General features: G+C 47.9%; 1 protein-coding gene across 1 annotated transcript in view; it reads right to left on the minus strand.

Moving 5' to 3' along the window:
- The window catches only part of SLC46A1 (solute carrier family 46 member 1), an 11,877-nt gene extending 7,013 nt beyond the window's left edge, over positions 1-4,864 (minus strand). Inside the window, exons 1-3 of the mRNA XM_026016260.2 lie at positions 4,573-4,864; positions 3,153-4,005; positions 263-346 (exon numbers count right to left, since the gene is read on the minus strand). Of these exons, the coding sequence (XP_025872045.2) occupies positions 263-346; positions 3,153-4,005; positions 4,573-4,800 (1,165 nt within the window). The 5' untranslated portion in view covers positions 4,801-4,864. The remainder of the gene's footprint in view (positions 1-262; positions 347-3,152; positions 4,006-4,572) is intronic.
- Between the last annotated feature and the right edge of the window lie 9,091 nt (positions 4,865-13,955).

A 13,955-nucleotide genomic window follows, 5' to 3' on the forward strand; every position in this document is an offset into this window, starting at 1 on the left:
GAGAGTAAATCCCTGTGCTCAGGTTACCCAAAAGAACAAATGTGCTCTGCTGACTGCAAATTCCAACCCTATGATCTGAAAATCCAAGGCACTATGGTCCTCTGCCAGCCCTTGGCAATTTGACAGAAGTGCATTGGTCTTGGCTCCTAACTTCTCCAGGGTGGGAGGAAGGTAAACTGCCTCCCAGCTCACAGCTGCCCTCTGCCCAGGTCAGGCAACACTGGGTATGAAGAACCAGATGGAGGCTGATCCTGGCACTCACCCTGCTCTGACTTGCCCACCAGCTTGGAGAGCTTGGCACGGATGATGGGTGTGGTGACTAATGACAGGAACAGGAGCCCATACCCTGCAGAGAAAGAAACAAGAAAATGGGGTCACGGGGAGGGATGCCTGAGCACCCTACATCGCAGAGCTCTTATACATATATACCCCATGGGGGACTTAGGTCGGACACAGGAAGAACTTCCTTATTGGTGAAGAAGCCCACCTTTCTCAAGGCTTGACCTACCTGCTACCTCTTTCATTGATGAATGCTTATTCCCCACCAATTACGTTCTTGTCAGAACAGCTCCCATAGTCCCAGCAGGCATCACTCACTCACCTTGCACGGAGAAGGTAGATGGCCTGGCACAGAAAACAAGCATGGGCTTTGGAGTCAGCCCGGAGTTCTAAACCTGACTCCGTTGCTTACTGTGTGGCCCTGGACATGACTGCTATCTGTAAAAGCATAACAAAGCCTTCATCACAGGATGGTTCTGGGGTATAGGAGGCTGAATAATGGCCCTCCTAAGATATCAGGCCATAATCCCTGGAATTTGTAAATGTTCTTATTTGGAAAATGGATCTTTGAAGATGTGATTAAGTTAAGGATCTTGGGGGGGGAAAAAAAAAAAAAAAGATGGGCAGCCCAGGTGACTCCGCATTTAGCGCCGCCTTCAGCCCAGGGCGTGATCCTGGAAACGGGATCAAGTCCCACGTCAGGCTCCCTGCATGGGGCCTGCTTCTCCCTCTGTCTGTGCCTCTGCCTCTCTCTCTGTGTGTCTCATGAATAAATAAATAAAATCTTAAAAAAAAAAGTTAAGGATCCTGTGATGAGGTGATTTTCCTGATTACCAGATAGGCCTTAAAACCAATCACACGAATCCTTAGAAGAGGGAAATGGAGGGAGATGTGAAAGACAAAACAGAGAAGGCACATAGAAGAGGAAAGGCCATGTCAGAGGCAGAGATTCAGGTGACGCAGCCACAAGTCACGGAATGCCAGCGGCCACCCAAAACCAGAAAAGGTGAGGAAAATTTCCTCCCAGAGCCTCCAAAGGGAGTGTGGCCCTGCTGACCCCTTGACTTCTGGCCTCCAGAACTGTGACAGAATAAATTTCCATTGTTTTAAGGCATCCCGGTTGTGATAATTTGTTACAATGGCACTAAGAAATGAGTACATGAGGTAAGTCTGAGGAAAGCACAAAATTAACGCAAGTTCCTTTTCCCTTTGCATTTGTTACTCACAGGCTTACAATGTTTCTTTTGCAACAATTTCTCTCCCTTGTGTGACTATTGCCTTCTAGAGGATGGTAGATCCTCCCAAGTGGGTATATGAGGCACTCAGGGCCCCTTCAGGTGTCAGGCCCTCAAAAACCACTCTGCTGAGGCTCCTCAGAGTAATGACAGTGTCTTCATCATCTCTGCACCCCTGAGGGCATTGAGCCCAGCGCAGAGGCCATGGGAGATGCTGTGGGCAGGAGAGGAAGGTACTTGGTCCCCTTCAGCCTCACTCTCCAGGCAAGCAGCCAAGTTAAGAAATCTGCAATTACTGATGAACTGACTTTGTAAACAACATATTTTAGGACTCTATCAAAATGAATCTGTCCCTTTAAAAAAAGTTAACTTCCTCATTCCTAGCCACCCCTCTCCCACCAAAAGGAGGATGGGAAGGAAGATGGGCAGGAGGAAAGAGAAGAGGGAGATGTGGAGGGAGGGGGAGGAGGAAGGGAGAGAAGGCAAGGAGTGAGGAAGAAGAGTGAGGGGGAGGAGGAAGGGGAGGAGGGAGAAGAGAGAGGAGGGAGAGAAGGGGATGAAGAAGAGGAAGGGGCACCAGGGTGGCTCAGTGGTTGAGTGTCTGTCTCCGGTTCAGGGTGTGATCCTGGGGTCCTGGGCTGGAATCCCACATCGGGCTCCCCATGGGGAGCCTAGTTCTCCCTCTGCCTATGTCTCTGCCTCTCTCCATCATGAGTAAATAAATGGAGAAGGAGCAGAGGAGAAGGAGGAAGAACTAAGGCAGGGAGGAATTTGCTATCTGTGGTCTGAGCTTTTTTAAAAACCCAAAGAAGTTGGGACGCCTGGGTGGTTCAGCGGCTGGGCATCTGCCTTCGGCTCAGAGTGTGATCCCAGTTTGGGTATGAAGTCCCGCATCAGGCTCCCTGCGAGGAGCCTGCTTCTTCCTCTGCCTATGTCTCTGCCTCTGTGTGTGTGTGTTTCTCATGAATAAATTTTTTAAAATCTTAAAAAAAAAAAAAAAAAAAAAAAAGCTGACCACGGATATTTGTGGTAGGGAAGGATATTTGTGGTAGGGCCTTAGGGCCTGTGATTTTTTTTTTTTTTTAAGATTTTATTTATTATGAGAGACACAGAGAGAAGGCAGAGGACACAGGCAGAGACAGAAGCAGGCTCCTTGCAGGGAGCCTGATGTGGGACTCAATCCAAACCCTAGGATCATGCCCTAAGCTGAAGGCTGATGCTCAGCCGCTGAGCAACCCAGGTGTCCCGGGCCTGTGATTCTTATCAGAGAAGTGAGTATTAAGGTATTAGTGGCATGGACTTTGTTTAAGAACACCATAAATATTGGCTGTGGGAGGCCAATGAGTGAAGTGATTAGTGTATGAGCCATACTTTTGTCTGCTGCTCTATCTTACTAATGATGTTTATAGTTGACAATGTGAATTAATTACAGAGGCTACTGAAGGTCTATCTCTTCTGTTTAATAAAGATGGCATATTTTTATGAAGTTTCTTAGTTGTCTATCCTCCAGTGCAGGCAAGGAGCCTAACAATGTTTCTAGACACAGGCAGGAACCACGTTTAGTGGCAGTGAATGTCTGACCCCCAATTTTCACCCAGCACCTTTGGGGCAAACTGTCCCTGAACCGGCACATTTTACCTGTAAACATGAGAGGTGTGATGGTAGCGAATGCAAAGACCACCATCCCCAGAATGTTGAAGGCCAGGCCAATCTCGGCCACCCAGGTATCAGCCAGGCAGTGCTGCAAAAGCCGCAGGCCCACCAGGCTGGTGAGGTACAGGAGGTGCTGAGCTGCTGAACCATAGCCGACCAGCCTGGAGTCCCAGCAGAGGGGTTTGCTCAGCTCATAGAGGGTCAGGATGTCCTGAGCCCCAAAGTGCACAGTGATTACCATGAAGATGGCCAGTGAATACAGGGCTAAATGCTTCCTGGACTTCTCTGGGGCTGGAGTCATGTATAGCCAGACAATGGATCGGTGGTGACGGAGCGTGAAGAGCCGGGCAGGTGTCGGCTCCTTCACTGTCTCACCAAAGCATAATGCTGCATAGAAAGTCATGACTATCAACACGGCCAAGGCCAGCCAGAAGGGATTGGCATAACCTTGGGCCCGGAGCCAGTGGCCCCCCAGGAGGCTCGCCAGCATCCCTGCCACCCCGATGCATGCTTCCAGCAGGGCCATTCGCAAGGTGCGGCTGCGGTTGGAGCTGACATCTGCCACGGAGGCAAAGCTTGCTGCCAGAAGGCCATTGAAGTCCCCAAGGAGAGCACAAAGGATGCGGCCCAGCACGAAGTAGCCGACGTGGAGCTGCAGCTGGACCACGAAGATGGACACCACTGCCTGTAGCAACAGGCCCAGGGAGGCCAGCACCAGGAGGGGGCGGCGGCCCACGCAGTCACTCCAGGCACCCAGCAGGGTGGATGAGAAGAGCCCCACCAGGAAGCCGCCCAGGTTCATGTAGAGGGTCCAGTGGGAGGTAAGGGTCTCCACTTCCTGTGGGGACATGAATCTTACCAGGTGCTGTTCCTCACTATGGGTTGCCCACCCCGCAAACCGTAACTATCCCAGGAAATAATAGGGATGGGGGCTCTCTTTGGAGCCTCAGAGAATCTTCGTAAAACTCTCAAAACCTGGCCCTGGGGTACAGGGACTGGACCACGGTCCCATTCCCTGACCTTTACTCCTTTCTATTAACCCTCACGGCCCTGCTGTAACCTAGGGGATCCCTGGGTGGCTCAGCAGTTTGGTGCCTGCCTTTGGCCTGGGGCGCGATCCTGGAGTCCCAGGATCGAGTCCCGCGTCGGGCTCCCTGCGTGGAGCCTGCTTCTCCCTCTCCCTCTGCCTGTGTCTCTGCCTCTGTCTATCATGAACAAATAAATAAAATCTTTAAAAAAAAAAAAAAAAAAAACAACTATGGGAACTTGACGGTCCGGGAACCCACTTCGCTCTGCCCCGCCCACTACCCCAAACCAGCAGGCCCCGCCCCCGGCGCCCCCCGCCCCCCCGCCCTCCAGCTCCGGGCCCACCGCCCGCCCGCTGCGTGCTCCTCCCCGCCGCTACCTTCATGACCGGGTCCTCGCTGTGGTTGCTGCAGCTGCCCCTGTCGCGGGTGCCATTGTAGCCGAGGTCGGCACTGAAGCGGTGCCACAAGTATTGCGTGGTGAGCGGGCCCTGCAGGACCAAAGCGAAGTTGGCCAGGAAGACGAGCGGCTCCACGGGGCCGCGGCACAGCGCGGCAGCCCAGCGGCGGACGCGGGCCTGGCCCGGGGGGCTCGGGCGCCCCTCCATGCGCGTGCGCGTCCGGGTCGGCGCGAGGACGGAGGGCTGGGATTTCTGCGCCTGCGCCCGGCGTCCCTTTAAAAAAAAAAAAAAAAGTCGGCGGGGGCGGGGCCGCCGTCCCCTCCCGCTGGCCCCGCCCGCTCGCGGCTGGTGAGCGCGGGAGAGCGGCCCCACCCCCCTGGCTCGCTGAGTGACCTCCCCCGCGGTCCGTGCAAGGGTACCGCCCTGCCGCTCTCCTCTGCAGGCCCAGAAACGCTCCAAACGATAACAGAAATATCAATGATTAACACTTATTGATCACTTACTGGGCGCTGGGCACTACTAAACCACGCGCGTTATCCTCCCAACAGCCTCGTGGCTAGCCATTACTGAAGGATCACAGTCTACGGATGAGGAAATAAGGACGTGGGGCGTTCGAGGTGGAGGCAGGAGAACGCTTGACCTGTGATGCCTATGCTGGTTCTGGGCGCTGCAGCAGAGGCAACTCAGAGGACGAGTGCCCCCTCAAGCTCTCTTACCTTGTTTCCCTTACCCAGGCTCTGCTATTATCTTGGGCATGGCACGTACCCCCAGGTGCCCCGTTTCTCCATCTTTAAAATGAGGGTGCTAATGGAATCTGCCTCGAAGAGTTGCTGTGGAAGGAGAGTGTCTAGTCCATTCTAAATGCTGTTATTGTTATTTACAGGCTGTCACTGGCTCCACTCCTGCCATACGATCTTTTCCCTGGGAAACCGGTCTCGTTTCAGAGGCTCAGGACTGGCGCTGCCGTTGGAGGAGCAGAGGAGGAGAAGCTGATGGAGGGCCTAGGAGGCCATTGGGTGTGGCCCTCTGCTCCCGGGTGCTCCTACTGTAGGAATTGGGCCAGAAGGCAGTCAAACGTCCTGTCTGGGCATGTTTCATTGCCCGTGAAAGAGAAAAGCATTACTTGCCTTTCCCCTTTATCATTTACTCAGCCCATTTCTTGAGCACCCCTTCTATGTCAGGGATCATGCTGGGGGTGCTCCAAGAACACAGTGGTGAAGGAAACACACAAAGCCTTTACCAGGCCCTGTAGTTTTTAGAATGGTGGGGAGACACATCAAAGAATCCAGTTAGTCTCTGCAAGAGTTCATCTGTGGAAAAAGCTTTAAAGGAGAGAACCTGTGGGACTCCAAGGCTGCTCATTCGGGGGCCTGGCCAGGTCTAGGAGGGTCAGGGACAAAAAAGGCCACCTTCCCAGATAGTAGTGCAACTGAATGGATTTCTGGAGGCAAGCTCTGTGCCATTATGCATAAGCCCTAATTTTGGGGTGGTAGGGGCTCCATTTCTGGCTACCATGACTGTGTGTGGGCTTGCTGCTGGCTTATTAACCATCCCACACCTTGCCTGAGCCAGAAAGGGTCCCAAGCTCACAAAAGGTAGATGCTGGCTAGATACTGGTAGCCTGAATGAGGCCTGTACCTTAACAGAACCATTACTACCCTGTGGTCATCCTCAAGGTAGGAAATTCCACATTAAACATACAAGCCCCCAGATTGTCTCCCTCCACTCCCCACTACCTACACAAAAGCTTGGCCCAGTTATGTCAGCTGTGGGAAGGGGAGGATTCCTAGCTGAAATTGTATTGTTATTTCCTGAAGTACTAAGAATGAGAGACGTAATGCCAAGTTTCTCAGCTGAGAATGGGACAGCATGTAGCCCATTCCAGAGCTGGAACCTGTGGTGCTCACTAGGTCAGAGGTGGTGGCGATGGCGGCAGTGGCTTCTTCTTCTTCTTTTTCTTCTTCCTTTTCTTTTTCTTCTTCTTCTCCTTTTAATTTATTTATTTAAGAGAGAGAGAGAAAGAGAGCATGAGAAGGGTGAGGGGCAGAGGGAGAGGGAGAGAGAATCCCAAGCAGACTCCCTGCTCAGATCATGACCCTAAGATCACGACTTGACTGAAATTCAGAGTTGAATGCTTAACCAACTGAGCCACCCTGGTGCCCCTAGACCAGAAACCTCTTTAAACTCCTTTAAAACCTAGCCACAGTCAGATCACTGATCTGTACAAAACCATCCAGTGGTTTCCATTTCTTTCAGTGAAAGCCAAATCATTAAGAGGGCCCTAAGACTGTATGCCCTCTCTGACCCTTTCCCTACACTATCATTTTTGTTCCTTTGCTCTAGCTATCCTGGCCTCTTTGTTCCTTCAATTGGTCCAACAGACTCTTGCCCCAGGGTTTTTCATTTGTTCTTTTACCTACCTGAAATGCTCTTCTACCAGATATCGATCTGACTGGCTTCCTCACTTTATTCTTACCTCTTGCTAAAATGTCACCTGACCCTTCTAGATATAATAGCAACTCTCTTCCCCCATCTCCTGACGCTCCCTATCCCCTTACCTCATTTATTATTTCCATAGTATTTTCACTATCTCAATTATTATAACTTTGGTTTCTTTGGGTCCATCTCTCCTTACTAGAAGTGATAGCAGTGGCTTTATTTTCTTTGCTACTGTATCCCCAGTACCTCCAATCATGTCCAGTATGGGGTGGATGCTCAGAAGGTGTTAGTTGAATGAATAAATGAATCCCTCAAGCAGAGAAGAGCCCCAGCTCCCATGGAGAGGGTTGCCAGTGTCAAGCTACACTGTGGAGTCCAGAGTCCAAGAATCTATACCTAAAAGGAAGTCTAGAGCGCATATCTTTGCCTACCTACTTCTTATTTTTTTATTTTCTTTTATTTTTAAAGATTTTATTTATTTCTTCATGACAGAGAGAGAGAGGCAGGCTCCTCACAGGGAGCCTCACGCAGGACTCAATCCGGGGATCGGGATCACGCCCTGAGCCAAAGGCTGCTGAGCCACCCAGGTGTCCCAACCTACCTACCTTTTAAAAGATGAAGAGGGGCCCCTGAGTGGTGCACTCAGCTAGGCATCAGACATTTGGTTTCAGCTTAGGTCGTGATTTCAGCCCCACATGGGGCTCCATGCTCTGCATGGAATCTACTTAAGACTCTCTCTTCCTCTCCCATTGCCCCTCCTCACTCTCAAAAAAACAAATCTTTTTTTTTTTTAAAACAAATCTTTTAAAAATAAATAAATACACGGGGTACCTGGGGGGCTCAGTGGTTGAGTGTCTGCCTTTAGCTCAGGTCGTGATCCTAGGGTCTGGGAATTAAGTCCCACATCGGGCTCCTTTCGAGGAGACTGCTTCTCCCTCTGCCTATGTTTCTGCTTCTCTCTGTGTGTCTCTCATGAATAAAAAATAAAATCTTTTTAAAAGTTTTAAAAATACATCAATAAATAAATAAATAAATAAATAAATAAAGAGGTAATTGAGGTCCAGAGTGAGAGGTGACTTACCCAGAGGGAGATAAAAATTCCTGCCCTTTCAATCCCTTAAAGGAAAGAAGTGATTGCAAAGGAAGAGCTATGTAGGACTTGATTCCATCAGAATTAAAATCCTAAATTAAAAGGCAAACAGAAAATAAAATATTCTTTTTAAACATGACAAAGTGTTAATATTTTAAGTATATTTGATGACAACTCAAGATCTCTCCCTCATCCATCAAACAGCTGGATAAAAACCAAGCACCAATATCAGTGCCTGGGTGGCTCAGTCGGTTAAGTGTCTGCCTTTGGCTCAGGTCATGGTCTCAGGGTCCTGGGATCTGGCCCCATGTCAGGCTTCCTGCTCAGTGGGAAGTCTGCTTCTCTGACTCCCTCTTCCCCCACCCCCCAACTCATGTTGTCTCTCTCAAATAAATAAAACCTTTAAAAAATGTAAAAAAAAAAAAAAAGGCACAGAGAGCTTGTAACAGAACCACATGTGAAATACACAAGCTCTTCTCCAGCTTTTGAATAATGAAGGAAATGCTGCGCCTTTGCTTTTGTTTTTTGTGGCCAAGACATTAGCAGATATTTAGTTTTAAATGAGAATGCCCAAAATTGGTAAGGCTTGTGTGAAGCAAACACAGCTGAGGGAGTATAAATATACCGTTTCAAGAAACAGTTGCCTAACATTGCATCAAATTCTCTAGTTTTTTTGAGGCTCTATCCTAAGGAAATAATCTGACGGACTACAACAAAAAAGCCTTATGGGTCAAGACATTCTCCATAACATTATTGACAATCGTAAAAAAATTGTAAACAATATACTTGTCCAACAAGCAGTGATTGAAGAGTAAATTATAATAGATTCATTCAATGGCTATTGACCATTACGATGATAAAACCAAAGAGATTGTAATACTGTAGAAAACTGCTTATGTCATTTTTAAAAAGATTTTATTTATTTACTCAAGAGAGACACAGAGGCAGAGATATAGGCAGAGGGAGAAGCAGGCTCCCTATGGGGAACCTGATGCAGGACTCGATCCCAGGGCCCCAGGATCATGACCTGAGCCAAAGGCAGACACTCAACCACTGAGCCATCCAGGTGCCCCTATGTCATCATTTTTATGTGGAAAAACTTTTTGTCCATATGGACTTTTTGTCCTTATGGTATGGTCATCGGTATAGAAAAGTACACTAAGTAAAGACAGGGAGACACTGCACCAAAATATTAACAGATGTTCTCTCTGAGTGGAGAGGCGATGAGGTTATATTTTCTTCTCTTCTTTCTCTTTTATTTATTTATTTATTTATTTATTTATTTTAAAATTTTTATTTATTTATCCATGAGAGACATAGAGAGGGAGAGGCAGAGACACAGGCAGAGGGAGAAGCAGGCTCCATGCAGGGAACCTGATGTGGGACTCGATCCCAGACCCCAGGATCACTCTCTGAACCTAAGGCAAATGCTCAATCGCTGAGCCACCCAGGCGTCCCTCTTCTTTCTCTTTTAAAATATTGTCAACTCTTCTGAAATAGGTATGTGTTTTAATCATGGAAAATATGACATTTCTAAAAATCTGATGACGTTCCTCTACTTTGAAACCATTCTGGCTCAGTTGCCCAAGATCAGTTTCATGCCCGTTAGCATTCTGAAGCATCAATGGGAGCTGCCTTTCACTGAACCAGGCACTGTGTGAGGTCGCTCCATACACTATCTTATTCAATCCTCAACACAATCTTAAGAGGTAGGTGCTATTATCATTTTTACAGATGACATATCTGTCGCTTAGAGAGATGCAGGAAAGAGGTCCTTCCCACTCCAAGTATAGATTTTCTCCTCCTTACACCCATTCCAAGGCTTTCTGAATCTCAAGCCTTAGTATATGTTAGTCCCTTTGCCAGGAATGCCTTTTCCACCTTGCTTGGCCTATTCAAGTCCTCTTCATCCTTCAAGACTCACTTCTGTGTCACACTTCTAGGTGGAATTAGTCATTGCTTCATATGTGTTTCCACAATACCATGTTCATACATTTAACCCTGGTTTTATATGTAACCTGTGAATAAATATGTGTTCATAGTTTTGCCTACTCCTAACCCCTACCCATATTTGACTTGAGGACAGAGATAGCACATTATTCATCCCTGCATCTCCTAGCAACAGGCCCAGCATGGAATAAGATGAAATGTTGAATAAGTTTCTTGGCGTGCACCAACTCCAATTGATTGCAGCTACTTGGATTGCTGCATAGATGGGCTGTTTCTCTGGCTTGGTGGGAAGGAGTCCTGTGATCTACACGTTATGTCTGCCATGGGCTCAGGAATGAAAAATTTGTCATTAATGACAGTGTCATCCAACCCTGGAGTGTGTGCTCAGAAGGTTTTGTTGAGAAGCTTTGGAGAAGTTCTTGGAAGCTGTAGTGCTTTCTTCACTCCCATTCAGGTAATGCATGTAAGAAGACTGTCTTATGACCACAGTGAAAGAGATTTTTGCAACAGGTATTCCTCGTTCAAGTGGCAGTCTGGGGGTGGCTGCATGGTTCAGTCAGTTGAACATCTGATTTTTGATCTCAGTTCAGGTCTTGATCCCAGGATCATGCGTTCAAGCCCTACGTTGGACTCCATGCTGGGTATGGAGCCTACTTAAAACAAAAACAAAAACAAAAACAAATCAATGGCAATCTCTCACAGCTTCCACCCAAAGCCTGTACTTCCTTTCTACAAGTAACCAACCACAGCTTCCAAAAAGCTATTTATGTTTTTGGACATTAACAGGAAATGCAGAGAGAGCATGAGGGGAAAGCCATTTCCCTGTTTTGAGTTGTGTTTCTCACATGCCAATTCTAAAATTCAAAGCAGCATCCATGTCACAGCTACAGGTGTCCCTAGCGCTGAAGTGGAAGCGTCTGTTATATCTGTCTCACCTTCAGACTTTGGCCAAGTGCCTTTCTGGCCTCTGTTTCCTCATCTGGGAAGTCATTTCTGGCCTCTGTTTCCTTCTCTGGGAAAATTGAAATAATAAGATCTACCTATGGGGTGGTTATTAGGATCAAATTAGAAAACGTGTGGCTGTGTCCAGGTGCCAGAGATGGTGGTTTCTATTGAGATGAGCATGACAGTGAGGAGGGATTTTACCAGAAAGAAGTGAGACTGTTGCAGGTGAGGGGACTAGCTAAGCCTTAGAGAGGAATGCTGGCCAGAGTCCAGAGAAGTGTAGGACTGGAGAGGCAGCTCCCCAACCACTTACTGCACAGGAGAGATTCCCCCAAATCACTTCTTGTCTTGGGGCTCCTACTTTTGATCTCCTTTTATTTTTTATTCAAAAAATTTATGTATGTATGTATGAGAGAGAGAGAGAGAGAGCATGTACATGCGTGCACACACACAGAGACGTGCATGAGTGGAGGGGAGGGGCAGAGAGAGAGGGAGAGAGAATCCACAAGCAGATTCCCCCACTGAGTGCCAGTGGGGGCTCGATGCTGGGCTTGATCCCAGGACCCTGAGATCATGACCTGAGCCAAAATCCAGAGCATGCTACTCAACCTACTGAACCAGCCCAGGCGCCCTCAACACTTTGTTCTTGACAGAGCATTCACGTCTCTCCATCCCTCCCTCCATTCATTTAGCATCTACAACTTGCCAGGACCATGCTAGGTGCTGGGGTTACAGGCAAGAGTTTACCCAGTCCCCTCCCTGGAGGAGTTCCCACGCCAGTGGAAGGTGCACCACAAATCCTAAATTGCAGTAATAAAAGCATGCAGCAGCATAAATCAGTCCAGAGCTTCCTCAAGAGGAAGTCAAAGAAGGATTCACAACAGAGGAGCTGAAATTCAAAGCAGGAAATGATAAAGAGGAGTCACCAGAAGAACAGAGAGAGGAAATGAAGAAGGGTTTTCTATACTGTGGATAAGGCAGATCCATCTAATTATGCATGAATAGCACAGTTAAATAGCATTATATTGTGTGTATGTGTGTTAAAACATGAAATTTGTTAAATGTAAATGTTTTTACTATAAAAACCTGTCTTGGCAAGTGCTCTTTTTTTTTAAACCAATTTATTATTATTATTGTTTGTTTGTTTGTTTGTTTAATAGAGAGAACACAGTAGGGAGAGAGAGCAGACTCCTCCCTGGGCAGGGACCCTGACATGGGCTCCATCCCAGCACCCTGGGATCAAGACCTGAGCTTAACCCACTGAGCCACCCAGGCACCCTGCAAGTGTTCATTTTTAATTTGCCTGGGACCTCAAATAAGGAAAGTTGTCCCAGGCCTCTTAACCTCTGGGAGACTGTGCAAGCACTCCTCATGGCTGACATCGTCTAGGGGCAATAATAGGGTAATATCTAGGGTACTCAGGAAGGACGTCTTTTGGCCAGGCCTCCTTCCACTCCCAGGCTCAGAACCCCAGCGCCGATGATCTGGAGCACCTGTTTTTCTAAGTGCATCAGAGAACTAAACGCAAACAAGGCTGGGCACAAATCAAAAGGCTGTGCCCAGACTGTATGGCCACATGCCTCATCTAGAGCTGCCCATTCCCAGTACAGGGAAATGGGCAATGGAATTACTGAGCAGTGAGTGTCTGTGGCTTGCTCTTCCCTTCCTCGGTGGTGTTCATATACCCTATTGTCCTCTGCTGACCACTGACCACGTAAACATGTTCTTTTTATAGATGTGTCAGTCATGCTGATTAAGTAAAAACTGACTTCCATTTAGGGAACTGCTCTTGACTAGCCGTTTTACACATACGGTCTCTTAGCCTCGTTACAGCTCAGGGAAATATTTGAGTTGGTGTCCGTGGACTCCTGATCCTCCACACCCACACCTTCTATTCACAGACACAGAGCCTGTAGGCTAGATAGGGATATGGTTTTGTTTGATTCACATGGTGTTCTTAAAAAATTAGTTGGTTCACAGAGTATATTTTTAATTTTGAATTAGTTGCCAACATTTAACACTTGGAAAATTTCACACGAAAACCCAGATTTCTGGATTCTCTTGAAAAACTCAGAGATTGGGCAGCCCCGGTGGCACAGCGGTTTAGCGCCGCCTGCAGCCTGGGGTGTGATCCTGGAGACCCGGGATCGAGTCCCACATCGGGCTTCCTGCAGGGAGCCTGCTTCTCTCTCTGCTTCTCCTTCTGCCTGTGTCTCTGGCTCTCTCTGAATGAGTAAATAAATAAATCTTAAAAAAAGAAAAAAAAGAAAAAAAAAGAAAAACTCAGAGATTGATGCCTGGGTGGCTCAGCGGTTGAGCGCCTACCCTCAGCTCAGGGCGTGATCCCGGAGTCCGGGATGGAGTCCCACATTGGGCTCCTTGTGGGGAGTCTGCTTCTCACTCTGTCTGTGTCTCTGCCTCTCTTTCTCTGTGTGTATGTGTGTGTGTGTGTGTCTCATGAAAAAATAAATAAAATCTTTTTTAAAAAGTAAAGAAAACTCAGAAATTGTGGCAGCATTCACACAAACGTACACCTTTGGGGTAGAGCACTCATCCTTCTGTTCACCATCACCCCACCACTCACCTTGACTCAGAGGAAGGACACCTACCTGGCTTAGGGGCTCTGCTGTTGTCTGGGAATGGGATCCCAAAGTTTCTTTCTTTCTTTTTTTAAAATATTTTATTTATTTATTCATGAGAGACACAGAAAGAGAGGCATAGACATAGGCAGAAGGAGAAGCAGGCTTCCTGCAGGGAGGTTGTAGGTCTCCATCCCAGGACCTCTGGATCATGACCTGAGCCAAAGGCAGACACTCAACCACTGAGCCACCTAGGTGCCCCAGGATCCCAAAGTTTCTATAGGGTCTACACAGTGTCATTTCTACACAGAGGCTTTCTGAGCATAAAGCAGACGAATCACTGACACTATGCCAAGCGG

Source organism: Vulpes vulpes, chromosome 2 (assembly GCF_048418805.1).
Source record: "Vulpes vulpes isolate BD-2025 chromosome 2, VulVul3, whole genome shotgun sequence".
NCBI classification, from domain to species: Eukaryota; Metazoa; Chordata; class Mammalia; order Carnivora; family Canidae; genus Vulpes; species Vulpes vulpes.